Source organism: Labrus mixtus, chromosome 17 (assembly GCF_963584025.1).
Source record: "Labrus mixtus chromosome 17, fLabMix1.1, whole genome shotgun sequence".
Taxonomy (NCBI): domain Eukaryota; kingdom Metazoa; phylum Chordata; class Actinopteri; order Labriformes; family Labridae; genus Labrus; species Labrus mixtus.
In genome coordinates, this window is record NC_083628.1 from 2,259,840 (window position 1) to 2,281,325 (window position 21,486).

Consider the following 21,486-nt stretch of genomic DNA (forward strand, 5'->3'; position numbering starts at 1 on the left):
ACAAAAACAAAACAACCCTATGTAGGACCTCAAACAAACTCATCAGCATCAGTGTCATGTCATTGTACGGGGGAAAGAATAGGTGCCCTTAATCTTTGGTCCAGCAACTTCCACAAAGCCCTAACGAGGTATTCCACCAATCCGGAGGATAGGCCGTGTCGTTCCAAGAGAGAGCTCCAGATGCCATTAGCTTAGGTTCACAACCAATTACAGACTAATCAGTCCAATCAGAGCGTTAAAGGATGAGCTCAGCGGCTTCAGAATAGCAAACGATCTCTCTCGTTGTCCTGCAGCCCTGAAGCTTCACAGATTCAAACAAACCAGTGTTTATGTTGTGCTAAGACTTGAAGCCCATCTTAGGGTTCAAGGTCAACGGTAGAACTTTCTCGTATCGAAATAAAACCTTGATGCACGGTTAAGATTGAACTTTTAAAAATAGTTAGTCAAAGTGATGACGTACCTCATCCGACATCAGCGTGGCGATGGCTCTTCCGATTTCATGATAGGACTTAGCTTTGCCTTTGGGGCCCAGCAGGACAAAGAGAAACCTGAGAAACAGCAGGAATACAAATCACAAGGTCACATTTAGAGATCGAGGAATGGATCGTTTTGATATAGATAATAAAAGTGAAACTGTCATTGTTGTGTGCGTTACCTCGTGGGCACAGGGACTTCAGTCAGAGCGCCCAACATGACGGCCTGCTGCAGACGGACAAACGCCACGAAGGGAGTCTCCAGGAAGTCTACCTCTCCGACCAGCACGTTTGACGCCTCTGCATCACGGGGCAGCTTCTTCATGAATTTATTCTTTAACTGTGAGAAGAAAGAGAGACAGACAGAGAGGAGGAGAGGACACAAGAGGAGAGGAGAGGAGACAGACAGGAGGAGAGGAGAAGAGAGGAGACAGACAGACAGACAGAGAGGAGGAGAGGAGACAAGAGGAGAGGAGAGGAGAGGAGACAGACAGGAGGAGAGGAGAGGAGAGGAGACAGACAGAGAGGAGGAGAGGAGAGGAGAGGAGGAGAGGGCATGATAGGAGAGGAGGAGGGGAGGAGACAGACAGGAGGAGAGGAGAAGAGAGGAGACAGACAGACAGAGAGGAGGAGAGGAGAGGAGAGGAGGAGAGGGCATGATAGGAGAGGAGGAGGGGACACGAGAGGAGAGGAGGGGAAAGGAGAAGAGGGGAGAGGAGAGGAGAGGACACGAGAGGAGAGGAGACGAGAGGAGAGGACACGAGAGGAGACGAGAGGAGAGGACAGGAGAGGAGAGAAGGGGAAAGGAGAGGAGGGGAGAGGAGAGGGGAGGAGAGAGGAGAGGACACGAGAGGAGAGGAGAGGACACGAGAGGAAAGGAGAGGAGAGGAGAGGAGAGGAAACGAGAGGAGAAGAGAGGAGAGGAGAGGAAACGAGAGGACAGATAAAGTTAGGGAGTGTAAATGTCAGACAGAGTTGTAACAAAGATTACAGAAGTTCTTGCAACATTTCACACTCAAAGTCTTGCTCCCGTTTTTCTGTCACATGCAGCACAGTACGAGCGATGATTTGTGTGACGTTTGAAATGAATGTGGAGCGATTAAAATGCAATTAAAAAAGGAACATGGCAGAAACTTATGCGGTGTCCTTAAGAACAGGCCGTGCCCGCCCTTTCCTTGTATTATGTGTAGCGTGACTTTATGCTACCTGATAAAAAAAAAAAAAACAGCCCAGGAAACGTCTCCTTAACTGACATGCCAAGTCAAATCTGCTCCCTTTTGATTTAGCTCCATGAAAGAAAAAGACTCCCACTTCCATGGAGTGGATGATTAACTCCAGCCTTGTTGTTTTTTTTGGGTCAACGGGTTCTGACACGCATGCAGATTCATCAACTGTTGCTGGAGCGTTAATTCAGGTTGTTTCACTTTAGCTGCCTCTGGGGTCTTTTACTCCACGTTTGAAGGTTGCTACTCGATCATGAGTCGTGGCAGGAGAGAGAAACTCACAGTGAGCTTTTTGTATTACAGGGAGGACGGCCAGGGGGGGGGGTTCTTTCTTCTTATCTATCTGTACAGTATGTGAGGCTCACAAACACATGACCTGCTTTGTAAACAGAGTCCTTCAAGTATCCTCAAAGACAGACAGAGAGACATTCAAATATTACCTGATCCTTCTCTGGTTTGTCAGAGAAGTCACTCAGGCTGTTGGAGGTGAGGTTTCTATGGGCAGTGGTCGGACTACCTGCAGAGAGGGGGGGAGACACTGTTGAGGACACACATTGGGGCAGAACAGTAAATGAGACATTTTTGGGCCCAGGTGGAAAAACGAGTCCAAGAAAAGAAAAGAAAAAGAAGCACCAGGTACAAGTACACAAAGAGAGCCAGAAAACTAAAGCTAAATGTGGAGAGGCTTAAGCTTGAGGACTTATGCCAGATGGCCTTTCATTCAGAGAGAGAGAGAGAGAGAGAGGAGAGTGAGGCTAGCAGGCCGTCTTAGGTCAGCTGCTTATGAGCGTCAGCAGAAACATGCATGGGATGAGATTTTTCACTTATTGAACAGCACAGTTTTGAAAACAGTCCATCACTTCAAATCACTGCTGATGACAATGTTCAAAACAGATTTAAGCTTTCTGAAGCCGCAGAAATGTTTGATTTGTGAGCGTTTTCTCTGTTACTGATTACTTTCAGAGCCCCAGCCGAAGTTCTGACAGGCTGAGATAAATGACCAGCGGCACATTATGCTGATAGCCTGTATGTTCTTCAGAGAAACTCATTTACAGAATACATTATGCTTTAACTGTATACTCCAGAAGAGTTGAGACCATGTGACAAATGTGAACAGAAACAAAAAAAAAAAAAGTGTTGTTTTCACACATGCACTCAGGTCAGGCTGCCCTTTAAAAAATCTACTTTAATCTACTGCACTTCACAGGGGAGACTGTTACTGTAAGAAGGGAGGGGGGGGGTAAAAAGGGTAGTGGGGCGGAAAGATAAATATTTTTTGCCTTTGTATCAATGCTTGGTGTGATTGGACGTATTCACAGTATCAATGAAAGTGCGGAGAAGAACGTCATTACGTGCACCAAGATGTCATGATCAATTCCTCCCCCCTCCCTCCCCTCCCTTTAGTGAAATTTAAAAATCTGCTCACCCTGTCTGTCTGGGAATTCTGGGAAAAAGTTGCTTTGAAAAATAGAATCCGTTCATGTTTGCATGTTCAGCTCTCCCAAAAAATGTCAGGAAGTTTTTGGAAGTTTTGTGCACTTGTGAAAACACTACACTAAACCAACAGTCACTGTGAATATACATATCTGTATATATATATTATTTAATTTAAACGATAATATACGCACACTTATTTATGTAAATACTGTAATTGACATCTTAATTGACCCATCTGTCACATAACTACAGTTTACTCATCATGTTACTTCAGCATCTTTTGCACTTTTCACCACTGCACTGTTTCATATTTATGTAAATATTAGTCTTTTCTTATTCTGTTTATTGTTGATATTTAATGTTGTACCTGTTCATAAGAGAGCACAGTTCACCAAAGTTAAATTCCTTGTGTGTGTAAGCATACCTGGCCAATAAATCTGATTCTGATAATGATTTGCAAAAAAACACTGAAACAACATGATTGATTGAAAAAACAGCACAAAGTCAACATCAGATGTTGAAACTGAACTTTTCAAATTTTTTGGGGGGTGAATGTTTGTGCACATTTTGAATTTGATATCAACGCATGATCCCAACTCTTTTTGGAAACATGGTTTTAAAAAAAAAATCACTTGTTAGCCCTCCAAATAAACTGTTGCGTGCTAAAAAGGTTTGGGAACCCGTGGTCGACTTTCTGCAGCACAAAGCATGACAGCTGAGCCGATGCGGTCAGCACTTATAATGTGTTCACAATGTGAAACAATGGGTAATGTTTAAGAAAACAGCCTTATGAGAACTTTCCAACCATCATATCTGTGCCAAAACAATGTCCATTTGACATGCCGCGTTCTTTCTTTATATTCATTCCTCAGTAATTCACTTTACTGGCTCCCTTTATCTGATATCACACTGGTGCCAAAAAGCCCCTTTAAGCCCCTAGCTTTTCAAAATCAGTCTGATTGTGTTGATGTGTTTCTGGTTAGCATTTGCATTTGTCTGTAGCTATAATGCTAGTTCAGCAATACACATACAATGCATCTATGCTGCTTTTTTAAGCCGTAGTGCTGCGACCTCACTTACAGAGGTATCCCATGCTGGAGCTCCTCATGACCTCAGACGCTTCCTCTAATTCTTGCGGGCTTAAACAAGGCACGGGGTGCTGCTCGAGGGGGTTGCGTGCTTTAACGCCCAAGACGCCCAAGAGGAAGATCAGAGACACCACAGACCCCGAAGAGAAGTTGGGAAAAGAAAAAGAACAAGGGAAACAAAAGGAGAGAAGATGCAGAGAGAAGTCGTAAGAGTTTATGTTAGGAAATGAAAATCTAACAGAGTGGTTAGTTTGAGGATATGAAGACAGAAAAAAAGAGCTCATTTTATCAGCTTTTACCATTCTCTTGGTTGGAGAAGAGCCTACTTGCACTTGAAACACTCTTGCCGATGTCAGCGAGAGAGCGCAGATTGGACTTCTTGGTCTGGTGGCGATGTTTCCGTAGCAGCGTGTACATGACCTTCTCCTTCAGCTCCGGCTTCAACTGCCCGCTCTCGATCTGGCTGTCGGTGATCACCTCTGCCGTACAAAAAGAAGGATGAACATTAGGCTACACGTTGTGCCTTGGAGTACTTTGATTCCCCCCACTGTGAAGTTTCAAACCCTTCTTACCGACTACTTGTGGCAGCGTGGCGGCCTCCAGGTCCAGCATGATGGTTCCCTTCTCGATGTGCGTTTTGAGCTCCATCAGGCTGTGTAAGGACAGCGTGGCCACATGGGGTTTACTCCAGCGCTCGCCGCCCTTCTCCACCTTCTCCTCGAACTTGATCCACCTGTCAGGAAGTAAGCAGAGAGGTGTGTAAGGGTGGTGTTTGGATGAGTCTGCAGAGGGCGCTAAACATCTTGTTCTGCAAATCATGGATAGTCCCGATATGAAACCAAGACGTTCATAAGACGGCTTCAAGCCTCTTCGTAAGCCGGTGAAACTTCTTACATAGACTCTCTTCTCCAAGCACTGAAGAGCAGACCCTACCCTGGCAGCCCTGCAGCGTTCTGCACCCCCCTGAAGGCTTCCAGATAGCTGACCATTCAGAAGAAAGTGAGCCTCGACGTTTACAACCAACAGTGAACTGTGAGCAAAGAATGCAGTCCTCATTTCTAAGCCAACAAAGAGTCAACAAGTAGTGTTTTCTGTTGACTCTTTTCAGTTTTTTGATTGAAGTTAAATTAATTTAACTTTAATTAATTAAAAAAAAATAATAATTTCTCTGACGCAATGCGCACAGCTAAGGGGCATCAGGACTTGTTGCTAGCCGAGCTGCTACCTCCCAACTTGCCACCACTAATTGTTTCCCCAGAAAACACCAAGTCACTTAAATTCAAATTTAAAATACTTTTTTTTTTTAATGTTTCTCTCTAAATATGCAGCCTATATCTCTCTAAAAAGGGCGAACACACAAGCAGCAGGACGGGTCACTAGACCAGGTGCTGCTAGCCAAGCTTCTGCTAGCCAAGAAGCTGCTAGCCGAGCTGCCGCTGCTGCTAAAGATAGCTTACCTTGGAAAATTTGAAGTAGACTACTTAGCAATAAGGACGGCAATCATATGACATTTAAACATGGTTTACAGCTGCTTAAAAAGACATACATTATTAAATAGCATTTGTGTCTGAGAGGTAGTCTTGTCCAAATCTAAAACATTGGATCTACTGGAACATCTTTGCTAATAGAAAATGTCTCTGTATTATATTGATATATAAAAGTGCACAACAGTGGCTTTGCAAGCTTGTGAAGAAATACAGGCTGCAAACAAAAAGGCGACAAGACGGTTCCTCTTTTCTTTACAAAACAACCCAACTGTGTTTTGAAACGGTCACAGTAGGCTACAGGAGGCGAGACTACGGGAGGCGAGACTACGGGAAGCAGGACGCCGTAGCAGTAACATAATAAATCAGTAGACTTGAGCAAAACACGCTGAGCTGCACGGCGTCAGTTGTGTGGTTTTTTTTTTTTTTTAGCTTCAAGCCCACACATGGCTTAACACGAGAAACCACACTCTGTTGTTGCTACCGCGGATGAGCTAGGCCTTAAAGGTAAGACCCAGGACAAGGGCTCTTTTTAAACAATAATGCCTCACATGTCAGCGCTACAAAAGAGCCATTCTCCTGAGGCCTGAGGATGGGGTTTCCTCAGGGGGATAGAGTATCCCTCTGGCTGCCGTCCACGCGCCCTGCGACCAGACGTCTTGCTTTATGTTAGCATGAGTCTGAAGACAGCGACGACCTCGAGGAGTGCATTTATCCTCCCTATTGGACAACCCCTCCTTTTCCCCTCTTCCTGACGCAGGACAAAGACTTTAAAGAAGTAGAAGTTAGAAAGAAATGCTCATCACCAGTCGGCTTATTTTGTGTATCTGTATTATTCCAGATCAGTGTACTTCTTGTGATGAAAGATACAACAGAAAACTTGAGTCTTTTTCGATTCTCTGATTTTTTTAAATTGTCAAAATCCAAAACAAAAAAATCGGCAACCAGAATTTACATTTTTAGACACTTCAAATCCACTATCACCCCTTCACCTTTTCTGAAGATTATTTCCTTTGTAATATTGATGGAAATGGAAATAACAGGAGCAAAATGTCCTGTTTCATACCTCCTTGCACATGTGTGGAAACATGACATTTGCTGACTGTTTTATAAAAACAAAAGTTGGCAGAAACTTGACTGGTGGTAGTATTTGTTGATAAATCTGTGCATGACTCCTCAAGCGTGATACATGGCAAGTTTTTTTTTTTTTTTTTTAAACCAGCTCTCATTGCAAAATGATCGACCCCCGTCTTTGCCCGTCTGCACAGGTGCGGAGTCATGAAGTACAAAACACTTGTTAAAGTTTCTGTGAGGAGTTTAAAGCCGGTTATAAAACAGACTGATGTCTCTTTGTACGCTGCAAACTCAAACGAGACCGTCACAGAGTCGATAGGTTATTTCCATATCGTTATTTTTATTTGCCTCTCCGCCCTGTATATGTGTCGAAGTGATTAACAGCACGCTTCCAAAGCAGCCTGTTTTATTGCGAGATGCATATTAGACTTTTAAAATAAAAACGGAGGAGAGTTTTTGTTTCCTGGATGAAAATGACTTGCACATGCAGAGGTCATGGTTTCTCATAAAGCCAGGTGCAGAATGATATTTGAGGAACTCTGGTGTCTGTGTCTTCAAGGAGGAAATTCTCAGTTTTTTCATTTTGTTTGAAGACAGAATAATTAAATTATAATCGTCTGCCAAATAAGATTTGAGGCTCATTGTCAAGACAGAAGAAAATGATTTTATAAGTCAACTTTTAACGTACTGCCAGGACGTTTTAGTGGCTGTCCTTTTGTCTCCTCCGTCTGCTAATGTAATCAGATCATTTTAAATCTTTGGGACAAAAAGGAGCCGTTCATTGACTTAACATTTACTACCTCAGCGTCTTTAATAAGAAGGCATAAAAGACAGATGTCAGACGTCTAAATTGCATGAGCCCCAGCGCTCTCGTTAACCTTAAGTCTTGTTCTACACCATGTGGGACTTTCTGTCGTTTCCTGGTCCCACAGAGCAGGTACTCCAGATCCCAGTCAGATAAGATCAGACTGGGAGTTCACCGACCTATTTCCCTACACATACAAAACACGATTATTCATAAAAGGGATTTTGTTCCGCTGACTGCACTGGGATTGTACAGCAGGAAATTTACGACTACACTGCCCGTGGCAACTAATATATAAAAAGAAGGGTGTGGTGGGGTTGGGGGGTTGGGGGGGGGGATGTCTGACAGAGTTCATGCCTGGCTTTGAAAGAAAAAAAGTTTCACTGAGTGGCTCACCTGGCCGTCTCCTTCCACTCCATCTCGTGTCCGTCCACAGCCAAGAGCTCGTCCAGCTCGGTGAAGAGCTGAGGAGGCGGGGGGCCATCGTCCTCCTCGCCAAGGATGAACCGGATCCTCTCAGCGGGAGAAACTGTGGAGGAGGAGAAAAAGGGCAGGTTAGGGACCGGAAACTTTAACCCAAAATACCCTCAAAACTAGAGATGATGAAGTAGTTCTTGCACTAGTTGTATTCCTAATTGACTGAAAAGACTGAATGCTGCTAGCCTAGCTTAAACTAAGGGGGAAAGACATTTAAACAATAAAACACCAGCTAGCATTGCTTTATGAGGGTTTGTTTTTTACATTTAACCTTCCCAAACTTAGCTAGCAGAGCAGCCTAGTTTATCTAACTGTGCAGGCCGCTACCGAGTCGAGTGTGTGCTGCGGGGAGTCAGAGTCGAGGCAGCAGCATTTGACTTGTTAGCTTAGCTAGCTAGCCAAAAGATTGTGAATTGGCTCGTTGTTACTGTATCAACACTTCATAACCAGTCAGCTTGGTTTGAGCAATGTTACCAGAATAAACATGGTTGCTGCTAATCCCGATTTTAGAGTAACCTGGGCTTTTTTTTTTTTTGCCTGTGGCTTCGACGGACTCTCGTAGCAGATAATGAATTTCAATGAAAACAGACGGGTCGAAGATTACAACAAGGTGAGAGTACTGTCGTGATAAACAGTCCAGATTCAAGATCTGTATCGTCACACCTAACTAGAACTTCTGCAGGTTGGCTCATACATATATATTTATTATAAAATGTCAAATAAAAAGTCATCATAATCCCGTAACACCGGGAAGGTTGCAGCCATTACCAGGAGGATAAAAAAAAGAAATCATCACAGTGACACAGTGGACTATCAGTGGTGCTCTTGACCGGTCTTGATTTAAGATCCAGAGTCCGCCCAGCCTGAGACCGAGACAAGACTGAGTAAAAATGATTCAGATACCGAGGATGAGACCTTCAAAAAGTGGTCTGGTGACCGGCCTTGAGACAAAGATTTGGAGTACTACAACACTAATTAAAGCTGATAAATAATTAATTAAAATCCTGATCTGTGTATGTGCAGAGGTGAAACTGACTCTGCACAGCAAAGTGCAAACTAGCTACACATCCCATGTAGAAAACAAAGCATCAACACTCCTTAATAAATCTGACACACATACAGTAAGATGCAGGCTGTCAGACACAAGCACAAAACTTTTTACAGGACTTGAGTCCCGCTGTACCAACAGCAAAAAATTTTTTAGATTTTACTCTGGAGTGCGTTTCATGTAAAGTGCATTTCCCTTTAAGAACTTTTTGGACGACCCAAGGATGCAGATGTCAACAGGAAGTGCGAGCATCACTACGTGCTTGTTTCAGGCTTCACTGATGTGCAGAGCAGATTAAAACTCTGCTCTGTGATGGATGACTCTTAAATATAGAAAAAAGTGCTTCGGTTCAATTTAGGAGGAAAAAAAAAGCTTTGCCAACACCCTCATGAGGAAGAATTTATGTAATGTTTACTTCCTTGTAATAAAAAAAAGGTGTGACCTGATCTGTATCACTGCACTGAACTGTGGTACTGCACATTGTTCTTCCCCGTCTTCCAACAATCAAAAGTCCCCCCCCCCCCCCAGTGTTTAATTTCCTTGCAATGTAAGGCTAACTAGTCCAAGCAGTTCTTTCTTGGTCGCATTTCTAGGAAAGTTGTGCAACCGTGACACAAAAAGAAGGCGAGCTGGCGAGCGGTTAAGAGGCGACTTATGACCCTGATTCTGTTGAAACGCTGTGCCAGGTAGGACCGCACAGGTTGATACTTTGACAACGTGACAGTGCCTGTAACCTTTTAATCCCGACACAGCACACCCAGGCTTCATTTAGGAACGCTTGATTTTAAAAATAGTACAGTTGGACCTAATGCTAAGCTACATGAAGGTCAGGATCCAAGTCCGTGGAAAAGAGATGACATTTGGTGAATGAAAAGTGCTGATGTAAAGTCTGATTCTATGGATGAACAGGCGGGCGACAGTGTTTGCATTTACACAAACACGTCCCCATGTTTGAACCGTACACACACGTCCAAACGACACTGAGGATGTCACTGAATGCCACAGAGGTTTGGAAAAGGTCTTGAAGAAACTGTCTGGTGTGTATTATTGAGACCTGTGCTGACATTTATGAGGAAACGACAACTACTGTTTTACAACACTACGCTTAGCCGAGTTGTTAAGCTGTTATCAGATCAACAAATGCTTAATCTGTTTTCCTTTCAGAGTTATGTGTTGGCCTTTTCTTTATCTCCCCCCCCCCGACCTCTTACAAGATGTGAAACCGGTATTTAAAAAAAACGCTCTTAACAGCATCTCCGCGATGATACCTGTGTGTGTGTGTTTACCTGCAGCTCCACTTTGCATGACTCATGGAAAGCTGATTCAACAAGACAGACAAAATGTGAGCAAACCCGTATCATAACAAAAGGGACCTTTAGGTGACGGAGTGCATCATACACTGGCATGAGGCCTTATAAAAGGAGGATTACAGCATTAGAGGAGCTAGACGTGTGAGGAGGAGGAGGGAGGGGGGGGGGGGGGGGGGGGGTTATTCAAGAGCTTGTCTCTGGACTGACAGCTTGATGTGAGGAAGGAAAGGCCCTGACACAACCAAGCAGACGGCAAAGAACTAGTGGCCTCACGTCTTGGTCAAAAAAGTTGCACTTGAACGCACCGCAAAGACTACAGCCGACGGCCGACCACCACTGAGAGGAAATAACTCTCCATGCCAGCAGGGGGCGGTAGTCCGTTGTTTATGATACGAGAAGACCATTTTCACACCGCTGTCGGTCACCACTCGTATTATAGGTCGACTACTAATGGAGAATTGAGAATGAAAATGGCGCTGGCGTTGTCAGCTCTTGGTCTTTTAGTGGAAAAAAGAAAAGAAGAGGCGGAGGAGACAAATAAGGAGAAACCGCACTAATGGGTGAAAAGCATGGATACTACAGCGGCATGCTCAAGGGGGTTTTCCTGAACCTGTGTCGAGAGCTGGAGAGAAATGAAACCTCTGAACAGCCAATCAGAGAGATTCCTGTCACCGACCGACGATTCAACATGTAGAATCGACCAAAAAAAAAAAAGGCCGACGGGTAGCGACTGAGCTGGACACAACGCAAATTGAGGGCGTGATCGTACGTGTCTAAGCACATGCATGTGACTCAAAACCCATCTGTTCAAGATCGCCTACTCACTCTAACATTTTAATTGTAATTACACCGTCCTACATTTCATTTAGTTTATTGTATCCTGATTTTACCCATCGTTGTTTTTTAAATGTTGATTGTTGTACAGTGTCCTTGTGTGTCTTGAAAGGCGCTCATGAATAAAATGTATTATTATCATTATCATGAAGGTCAGAACGGCGACCTGTTCGTCCACGTTGTGCTTTATTTCTCGTGTTAACAGCGTTGGTTAAATTAAGCCTCACATTCCAAAAAGAATAAAAATGCTCCATGAAAGGACACTTTAACGGGTTTAAACTGGAATCAAACTTTTTTTTTTTTTTTTAAAAAGGTGTTGCAGAGGGATTGTTTTTGGGGGGGATTTCCTGCCCTTATTTTTTTTTTTAGAGCTAGGTCAGTGGATAGAGTCAGAAACCGGGGAGAGAGAGAGTGGGGGGGAACGACATGCGAGGAAAGAAGCCACAGGTCAGATTCAAACCCGGGCCGCCCGCTTTCAAGGACTTAAACCTCTGTACACGGGGAAGGCACACTAGCTACCAGCGTCCACAGAGAGCGAGATTAACCTTTACATGAACTGATCTAAAAAAAGAAACAGGTAGTGTGAAGAGTTTCCCCTGATTACATCCTGGCACCTGGCTGTATACTCTCAGCATGTACGTGCATGTTTGAGATTATGTGTAGTACGATTCAGTCCTTTTGGAAGACGAGGAGTGATGTTTGCAACACTTTCTGGCATGTTAAACAGCTGTTTCTGTTCAGTGCATGTACCGCTTATTGTTCCATAACTACATCATGAACTGAACTGAACTCAAGACGCCTTCAGAGGAGAGGTGAAGCGTCTTCAACATCTTCAACCTTCAAGTCTACTTGACTTTGGATGAAGTGTGTTTTTAATTCTAGATTAGCCTTTCTTTATGTTCAGGTTGTTTGAGGGGGAAGTCCTCTTTTCCCACCATTTTCAGACCTTAATGGTTACTTCCACAAAACGAACAGCAGAGCGTAAACACGGCCATGACGCCGGCTTCCTGGATGTGCAATTTAAAAGGTGAATTCCAACACCGTGCTAATTATACGTCTTCTAAATAGCTGGTTGTTTAAGCCTTCATCTTTACAGATTAAAATGAGATTTTCTTGGAATTCAATGCTGCGTTTACACCGTCACTAAATCATGTGTTTCCATCTGTGTGTGTGTGTGTGTGTGTGTGTGTGTGTGTGTGTGTGTGTGTGTATTCATGTGAAATAGAGAGGTCTTCTTGTAGGCTCATGTAAAGCTGATTTACAGATAATTATTATTCCTCCTGCTCTAAGAAATTGATGGTGGGATTAATGATTCTTCCATGCCGCATTCCTAATCTGCCATATAAGGGCAGACATCTGGTGCAGCTTCCTGAAGATTGACCCATGAGGCCGACGACAATCTTTAAAATGTGCACTTTGAGGCCAGAACGCTGCATCCATGTGGTGTCGGAAATTATCAGAAGAAAAGTGTTTCATACTGAGAAAATCTATTTGGTAAGCCTCAGAGAAGAAGAAAATCGATAAACCGGTCATCAGCTTGATGTCACCGTTTGGAGAAAATATTTTTTTCCAGGATACTTTTAATCCATTTCTTGTAGCTTTAGGATTGTTGAGAAGCAGAATTTTCACAGAGGCAGGATCCAAAGATTGGAAAATGTCGTGTTTACGATTAAAGGCTTTAAATGTGATTTTTTGATCCAGCAGATGTCGCCTTTGAGCACCAGCATGAAACCAAAACAACTCGCGCTGCATTGTTGTGTTAGCATGCTAATGCTAGCGATCTTTATTATGCTCGTATCTTCACACTGCATGTAAATTTACCTGAAATGAGCGTGATCTAGAAACACAGTTAAGCAGTGAGTACAGTATGTTATTCTTCTTTTCTCTAGTCCCTCAATTAAACAACTTTTATATGCGAGGGGAGGAGTCAGCCGGCCGTCCGGGCGATGTAAACAAACTGAAGATAGGACTCTGAAAACTCTGAAAACATCACAGACAGTGGGACTCGGGTGTTACACCCATTGTAGACAGTCATGACTCACAGAGTTATTTTCAGAGGATAAACTTGATTTATATTATATTTAAGTGTGAAAAATCACATAGAAAGACTTTAAAATAAACTACAAGCAAACTCCTCCACACTGTCTAAAGTATATAGACTGTAAATAAACATGGACGAAGCCTGAGTGAATCACCCATTGGTTACTAAAGGGGGCTTCTGAAGCCTGTCGATGGAGGTCTTCATGCTGGAAATCCTGTCTCAGCCTAACGACAGGCTGAGAGCTGGAGGAGCTGCCTGCCCACCTGTCAGGTCAGCCACGCCTCTCTTATTAAGAATAACTCTGATCCTTCATGTTAAAATCTAAATGGATCAGGTATAAAAACATGTACAGTGTGTGTTGATACAGACTAGAGCCAATCAGAAACCAGGCTGTAAACATGTTCATTTCTGCGCTGCTAGCGCTTTTTTGAACAGGGTTTTGTTCAGTGACTTTCGGGGGGCTTTGCACGCCTTGATTGGAGAGACAGGGACAGTGACTAGAGTCTGAAATCAGGGACGGAGAGAGAGCGGGGAATGACATGTCGGAATCGAACCCGGGGGAGTTAGCATTGAAGACTACAGCCTCCGTACATAGGGACGATCCAACCAATTAAAAAAGGCTACTGGCTGACTTCATACTACACAGAATGACAGCATTATAAAAAGATTAGTGTGTGTGTGTGTGTGTGTGTGTGTGTGTGTGTGTATACATGATGCCTTTTTCCTTATGTAGGAGGGTTTAAGTTTGTACCCATTTTGCTACTAACCGTGTAGATTAGTTCTGAGAAATTATGATCCGCCACATATCCTATTTATAGCGTTCCCATGTTGTTTCCACATTAAGACTTAAAGCTCATAAAAACAACAAAGAAGAGCTTTGAACTCTGGAGGTCAAGCATCCGAGGATCATGTGAAAGGAGGGTGACATTCACGAGATCCTGCTTCATTTACAGCCAATTCTTTCAAAGACTCTTCACTGATTTTAATTCTGAACTGAAGGGGTTAAATAAAGGAGCATTGTCCGTCTGTATCTAGTAAATATCTTGCTTCTGCTCCCTCCTTAACTTTGTGTGTTTTATCATCTGAGGATCCTCTCGCACAAATCCTACAACAAAAGCATGGCTTTAATCTTCCAGGTAAATACACACACACACGTGTTTACATCACAAACTGAATGCTGATGTCATTTTTTTGCACTAACTCTACTCTGAGTGTAGGTTTTCTGCTCTTTTCTTTCCAACTTCTTCGGTTGCCAACAACATCTGGAGAGTGATATAACCCTCGGTAATGTGACTCTGGTGATTTGTATTCTCCACACTGAAAGGCTTTTCTTTTTTTCCAGAACTCACTGAGAGGTTTGAGGATGTTGGCGTTGGACTCTTCCCCGTCTGACTTGTACCCCTCCGTGCTCTGATCCGGCCGTTCCCGCTTCTCCTTGTGGCTGGACTTGCGTCTGTGGCGTCTCCTCCGGTGGTAGCTCTTGGGAACGTGCACGCCGATGTACACGGTGTGGTGACCTGCCCGTGACAAGATGATGCAGATCAGATTACACACAAAAAAAAAAAAAAAATCACATTAATCCTGAATGCTGCTAATCTGTATATCACCACTGGAAGGAAATAAAAAGAAAAACAATGGAGGACTGGTTTGACTTGTGTGACGGAAATGTTCGCTTATCGCAAGGCTGCTCTGACGCATTGTTTCCAGCTCTTCCTTGACATTTAGGGTTTGTTTCCCCATCAGGAAGAGTATGACAGCTGGGTTTTAACATGACATAAAGGCTGACATTTTCCTTCACAACATCATCACTCATTGTCTCCAGGAAGTAAGAAGAGAGCGAGAGAGAGAGAGAGAGAGAAGACAGGGGCCATGTCTGGAATCACACCACTCACTTTATGGTGAATACAGCCCGACCGATTTATCAGCCAGCCGATAATGTTGGCCGATATTAGCATATCACATGACTATCGGTATCGGCTAATTTCATCTCAGATGTGCGCCGATATTACTAGATTCATTCACCAGTCATATGACGTTTCATTTGCAAATCATTTGCAGTTAATTTCCAGTCGAGTGACCATCTTGTCTCCATTACACATCTTTTCCACAAGTGTTAAAAAACTGTATTTGAGGGATCAACGCAATAAACGTGTATATCTATATTATCTATCTCTACAGATCAAAGACAAATCTAAGAAGGATATCGGCCAATATATCGTGATCAGATTCATTTTCTCTCCCTTATATCGATATCGGCACCAAAGATCCTAAATCGGTCGGGCTCTAATAGTGAATATGCCATTTAGCAGTATTGTCAATGTCCTGAGTGAGCATTAGTACACATAGTGGACTCATCGTATCCCACAATGCATTGTGTAAATTAGTGTACAACCAATGGTCCATATCCAAGCAATACCATCATGCATTGCGGATCAAGGAGTTTAACTAGCTGAAAGCAGCATTTGACTTCTCTCGGATGAATAAATCCAGCGACCAGCTTGAACACAGTCACATAAAAAAAAGTTCATATTTGGAGCATTTTTACAGAAATCTCTTTCAACGGAGTTGCTTTAGTTTTTCCTAATGAAGCTGACAGACACAAGACCAGAGTCTGTAAACACAAATATTTAAGTTTGGTGTGAACATTTTCTTCTTCTTCAAATAAAAGCTCAGTACTTTATTATTATTTATCACCATTAATAGTTTTGGCCGGCGGGAAGCTGTACGTTTTAGTTGTGGGACAGAAATGGCGTCATTATTGGACCACAATATGTTTTTCTTATTGTGCCCAAGGAGAGCACTTCATAGTCGACTACAAAGAACTCTTCATTTAGGGAGTAGGGAATGAGTGTGTGATGTCAGACACAACCAGGGAGAAGATAGCACTGAAGCTAATGTGTGTTTTCAACCATGCAATCCATGAAGAAGTCTTGTGGTTTTGATTAACATCTTTACAAACTTTGCAGCGGTCCATCATGCCGCAAATTTCATCCATGGAAAAAACTCTTTTGAACCAGTTTTTAAACGTCTTTAACAGGAAATGATGTACTGGGTTCCAACTACTAACAGCTCAACGAAACACGTAACGTTGGTTGTTGGCAGTCTGTGGATGAATTCTCCTGTGGCCTTAACTTGACAGCCAGTGCTGGACAATCTGCAGAAACATCTTCCTGTGTTTATCTTACATAATATGTTCAGCTTTCCACCGATACCAGAGGGGGAGACTACAGGTTTCACAGGGTGGATGAGGGGATAAAGTGAGCTGGATTTCATCACGGATCTTACCTTCCACTTCCTCCTCGTCGCAGACGTGTTTGACAAAGGACGCTCCTCTGTCCAAGACTGCTTCATCCTCCACTCTGCAAAGAAAAGGGAGAACAATGTTTTAACTTAGTCGATTAAAAAGTGAAACATTTACAATGATTGTGTTGAGTTACATATTCTTTTGAACAAGTTAAGTCCCCTATCTCAAGTTGTGTCAACACACTCGCTTGCTGACTCTTTTTTTAAACAATCTAAATTTGAGATTTTGTTCAAAAAGCAAATGCTTCAAAATCTGCCAACCGGGTACGTTTTTAGGAGCATTCTGATACGATTGCATTCGCCCACAAATGACCGATATCTTGTTTTCCATCCAACAACAATGCTGCAACCATCATGAGAGATCTTATGAAACAGCTCGTTGTAAATGGAGAGATTTTGCAACACTCTTACCGCAGAAAAATCTTTAAGTGAGTAATACTGGAACTACTATTGCAAAATACTGTAGGAGGCCTCATGTTTACTCCGGGATCACAAACATCCTCATGGTCTGAAGTTTCCTTTAAAACGCTATTCCTTAAAGTTCCTGGAACGTCGGAAGGAATGTTGCTCCCTTCAATGCAGTGAAGCCAGGGAAAGCAAGCTTTGGGCCAAAACATATGCATTCAATCTCAGAATATAGCCGTCCAAAGCCAAAACAGCTAGAGTTTATCACTGCAAAAACTGAAGCCAATATATCATTACAGGAAAGAACTTCAAGTTTGAAGTCCTACACTTATCTGTGAGGATATCTTCCAGCTTTTTTTCCTGAGATAACATAAAGCGTGTCAGCATCGAATCAAGAATTAATCTGGCGTGGCTAATCTGACCAATTTATGAGAACAGTTCTGTTAAACAACAAAACATTAATTAACATTTTTGGGAACCGTATCAAGAATGTCAATAAGCCCAAGAATAAAACCCCCAAACATGAGGATGACACTGTGTGCAAAATGAAGGGATGGGAGCAGTGTACACAAACCTCTAAATAAACAAAGTCAGGAAGGATACAACTTGTTCCAGCGATAGCACCAGACGCTAATCGGACTCTTCTCCCAGAGGGTTTTCATATCTGGCCTTGAGAAAGATAGACGTACAACGCTGATTGGCAGACAGTAATGTCGAGCCATGAGCTAGCACCTAGATCAAAAAAAGTGGGGAGTGGCAAGGCTTGGTGCCAAGTAATACTAATACAGTAATAAGCCTCTGTAGCCTCCTTTTGTTGCAAGCAATAAAAGGGTAGTTCAAGTTTTGAAGCTATTGTTTAATTCCAGGTTTCTTTGCATTCGAGCTGCTCTGCTCGAACTTTCCCTCCATGACGGAGCGAATGGAAAGCATCACTATAGCTTTAGGGAGTTTCTCATGTTTTGCAATGCACTTGAAGTATTTATAACAAACAGCTTAAAGTGTCATTCAGAATGTGGTCAGTGGACATAACTATAGAAAACACGAAGGGTGGAGCCATTGTATTCCATTCTTTCACAACCATTCACCAAATTTAAATCTAAACAAAAGGTCATTTTACCCTGCCTCATGTCAGACTCACTCGGGCGAGGAAGCGATCAAGCTGTCAAAGACCAAGAGTCATGGCAAAGCATTATCATCATAGTCATTTAAATGTTTCCAAAATGTTCAGAGACTAAAAAGATAATGGCAAGTGAAAATATGGACAGCCATCTTGCCCTAGCCCAAGATACAACATAATGCAGCCTATTGAATGCTAGCTTTTGCTGTTGTCTAATGGTAACGGGTTATAAACAGCTAACGTTAGCATGCAGCCATTTTCTTATAAACTCTTTAAAAGCAAAGCATGATTACTTTAAAATAAGCTAATTACAGTACAAAGATACTAATGGTGCCAGTTTTGTATTGGGTCATAAACAACCATTACTTAATTAGCAATGCTTTTTGATTTATGAACGATATTATAAACGTTAGCCTAGTTGTTTTTGTACAGTTGCCATACTATTTGTTGAATAGTAAAACATGCTAAACATTCCTTAAGAACAGGATGTGTAAGCTAGCAGTTGACTGCTAGTAGAACAAACGACCAACAGGATACCCCATGCACCCCCAACCTACGAATTACGTGCTCAGGTGCTGGTTGGTTGCAGGAATAGCGAATATAAAAAATAGCTAATCCGCCGCTAACTGAAAATTACTTAGCCGATAAAGTCACAAAAGTTATTTCGCTCTGCTAGTAAAACACCTTACAGTAACCAACCGTTAAACAGCTGCAATTAGTTTTTATCTAGTTGTTTTTTAACCTTACCTTTAGCAACTAATTTGCATTGTGCATGCTAACAATAGAGCTATCTATCTTCACGATTTTCTAGTTGACAATTGATGATACATTATACAAATTTCTTACGGAAATATTAGTCAGAATAAGTTGAATGGAACATCAGGTCTGGTAGCTAACTGTGCAACGGCTGCTTTAGCTTTTAGTTAGTTCCTTACTAACATTAAAAAAGTAGTGTACTGGAGGCAATGGGTTATGAACAGCTGTTTAAAAACTATTTCATACATGATACAAATTGCTTAGCTAAAGGCCAATTAAGATAGGAATTAGTTGAATGCTAATGGAACATGTTACGGTAGCTAAACAGGTAGGCTACTATAAGGTTTTAGCTAGTTCCTTGCTACACTAGACTTCCTTTAGTGTAGGCCTACAGTAGCCAGTACATCAACAGCTAACATAAATATTATTTTATACAAAACATGTCGGTCATGATACAGACTACTCCCTAAAAAGCTAATGTTAGCTAGGAAGTAATTCATTGCTAGGTGGTTTCTCACGGTAGCTAATGGAAGTGCTAACAAGCGTCCAGCTATTTTGTAGCCTGCAAACCAAACAGAGTATTACACACAATTTTAATTACGCTAATAAAGATAAGTAGGCCATGTACAGTAAGCTAGTAGCCATTAATTCAACTGTGGAAACTTCAAATGGCCTTGATGACCTTCTAGATCAATAATCTTTAACGTTGCTAATCATTGAAACGATATTGATTGCTCAGGTTCATAATGACTTGTAGTCTGGAACAGAGCACTATGACATTAGAAGAGCATTTGTGTCGCCCACATTGAGCATGATTTTAGAGGAAATTGGCTGCTGTGGTGACAGGCATCTTTCCAGGAACACAGCTCGGTCTTGTAGCATTTACTTGGACAAAGTGTTGATAGTTAAAGTGTGTGTTTGCACGGAGAAAGGTCAAGTAACAACACGGCGAGAAAAACCATTAGCTAAACAGGGAGTGCTCAAGGTAGCTCATGTTGCAGGTTTACTGCTGCCTGTATAGCTGGTGAATGGAGCCATGTTAATCACTCACTGAGGCCTCAGAGAGGGAGACCCTTTCTGATGAAAAACACAACACAGGTGGTGCACAGGCATGCAGGATGCAAGAGGAAGAGCTCGGCTTTCCATGATCTGTGGCGCTAAATAAGAAAGAACTAGACTGGTATGAAGAGCGGAAATAAATGCAGATCTGAGAATAATGAGAATTTGGGGAAGCTGCAAGTTTGCGAGATTATAATGACAAATATTTTTCCACCACTGTCCTAATGACCTACTCTTGCAAGACTGCATGCATATCTTAGTTTGAATACACAAGACCGATAAGATCTCGGGTCTGCGTCAGTGTGAATGCCGGAAATCTTCTTGATCTCCTTTTTCCATTTCCTGCTATAACTTCCCAAGCTTGATTAATAAAGGGGGGGGGGGGAGAGAAACACACAGCCGGGTTGAAGGGTCAGAGAGCAACCTGCTGCATCCATCTCACAACTTCTTACTGTGCCGCTTGTCTTCTTAGTGACCTCATGGGTCGGGATAAACCTGTCGGTGCGTGAGGAGCCGGGATCAGCTGCTCCAGATCAGGGATCATCCCCATCTCTTTAACAGAATGACGCACCAGATCCCACCAGCAGCCAGGTTCAACAATAGTCTGAAACCCCCCCCCCCCCACCACCACCACCACAACCAGGAGTACAACCAGAAACACAGGGATGATACATGAGGGATAACTCCACCCAGAAGGGATATTTTGAGTGTTTAACAGTTGGAATCTGAGGGTGTGAAAGGAGTACAGCATGTTTGAGTCATATCTATGAGAATAAAAAGGGGTCTGCATGAGGTCAGCCACAAAAAAATTAATTTAGATGCATAAAGAAAAACTTTTAGGGTTTAAATCCTGCTAGAAACTTCTCAAACCACGCTTAATCCACTTGCAATGTAGCTGTTTATAGCCAACTTTTAAGGCTGACAATAGAATAGAATAGAATAGAATGACTTTATTGATCCCAAACTGGGAAATTGTGGCGTTACAGCAGCAGGTTGTCCAAACACACAATATGAGCAAAAAACACAATATTAGCAAATTTAAACATAATATAATATTAAATACAAAGTAAATAAGCACTAAAAATATCAAAACTAAGAATGAGAATATATTCAACCAGGATTTAACTTCTAGTCTTAAATATGGAAGATTAAATGTAAATGTGCAAAAAACTTATCGACTTGAAACAATTTGAAGTCTTCTTTTGATGACCTTTATTTCCCTAAATTCTTTGCCATTTTATAGACTAAAAGATGCATTTATTATGTTTTAAAATAGTTTGCATGAGGTTAATTCATTACAGAAATAACTATGGTTAAAAGGGTCAAAACCAACATTGGAAAAGCTAGGACAAAAAGAATGTTTGAACTGACCCAAGTATAGTCTGTATTTGTTTCTGGTTTCTACAAATCAAATGGTGTGAGGTGTGAAAAAGGTCTGAGTAAGTAGATGAGGGGGAAAAGGGGCACAGAGGAGTTTTACTGTACTGAGGAGTCTTTTATGCGATTACTGAATCAAAATCATCTCCTCTCCGGACTTTTTGGAATTCCTAAT

The 21,486-nt window shown here is 42.3% G+C and overlaps 1 protein-coding gene across 6 annotated transcripts in view; it reads right to left on the bottom strand.

The window, feature by feature from the left end:
• The window catches only part of LOC132992551 (electrogenic sodium bicarbonate cotransporter 1-like), a 42,668-nt gene that overhangs the window by 19,747 nt on the left and 1,435 nt on the right, over positions 1–21,486 (bottom strand). For 4 of the 6 annotated variants that reach the window (XM_061061933.1, XM_061061938.1, XM_061061936.1 and 1 more), the window contains exons 2-10: positions 16,580–16,653; positions 14,644–14,811; positions 7,981–8,113; positions 4,794–4,954; positions 4,521–4,700; positions 4,214–4,312; positions 2,137–2,213; positions 656–813; positions 461–548 (exon numbers count right to left, since the gene is read on the bottom strand). In XM_061061933.1, coding sequence (XP_060917916.1) covers positions 461–548; positions 656–813; positions 2,137–2,213; positions 4,214–4,312; positions 4,521–4,700; positions 4,794–4,954; positions 7,981–8,113; positions 14,644–14,811; positions 16,580–16,653 — 1,138 coding nt within the window. The remainder of the gene's footprint in view (positions 1–460; positions 549–655; positions 814–2,136; positions 2,214–4,213; positions 4,313–4,520; positions 4,701–4,793; positions 4,955–7,980; positions 8,114–14,643; positions 14,812–16,579; positions 16,654–21,486) is intronic. The other 2 variants (XM_061061937.1, XM_061061939.1) reach the window with 1 other exon arrangement.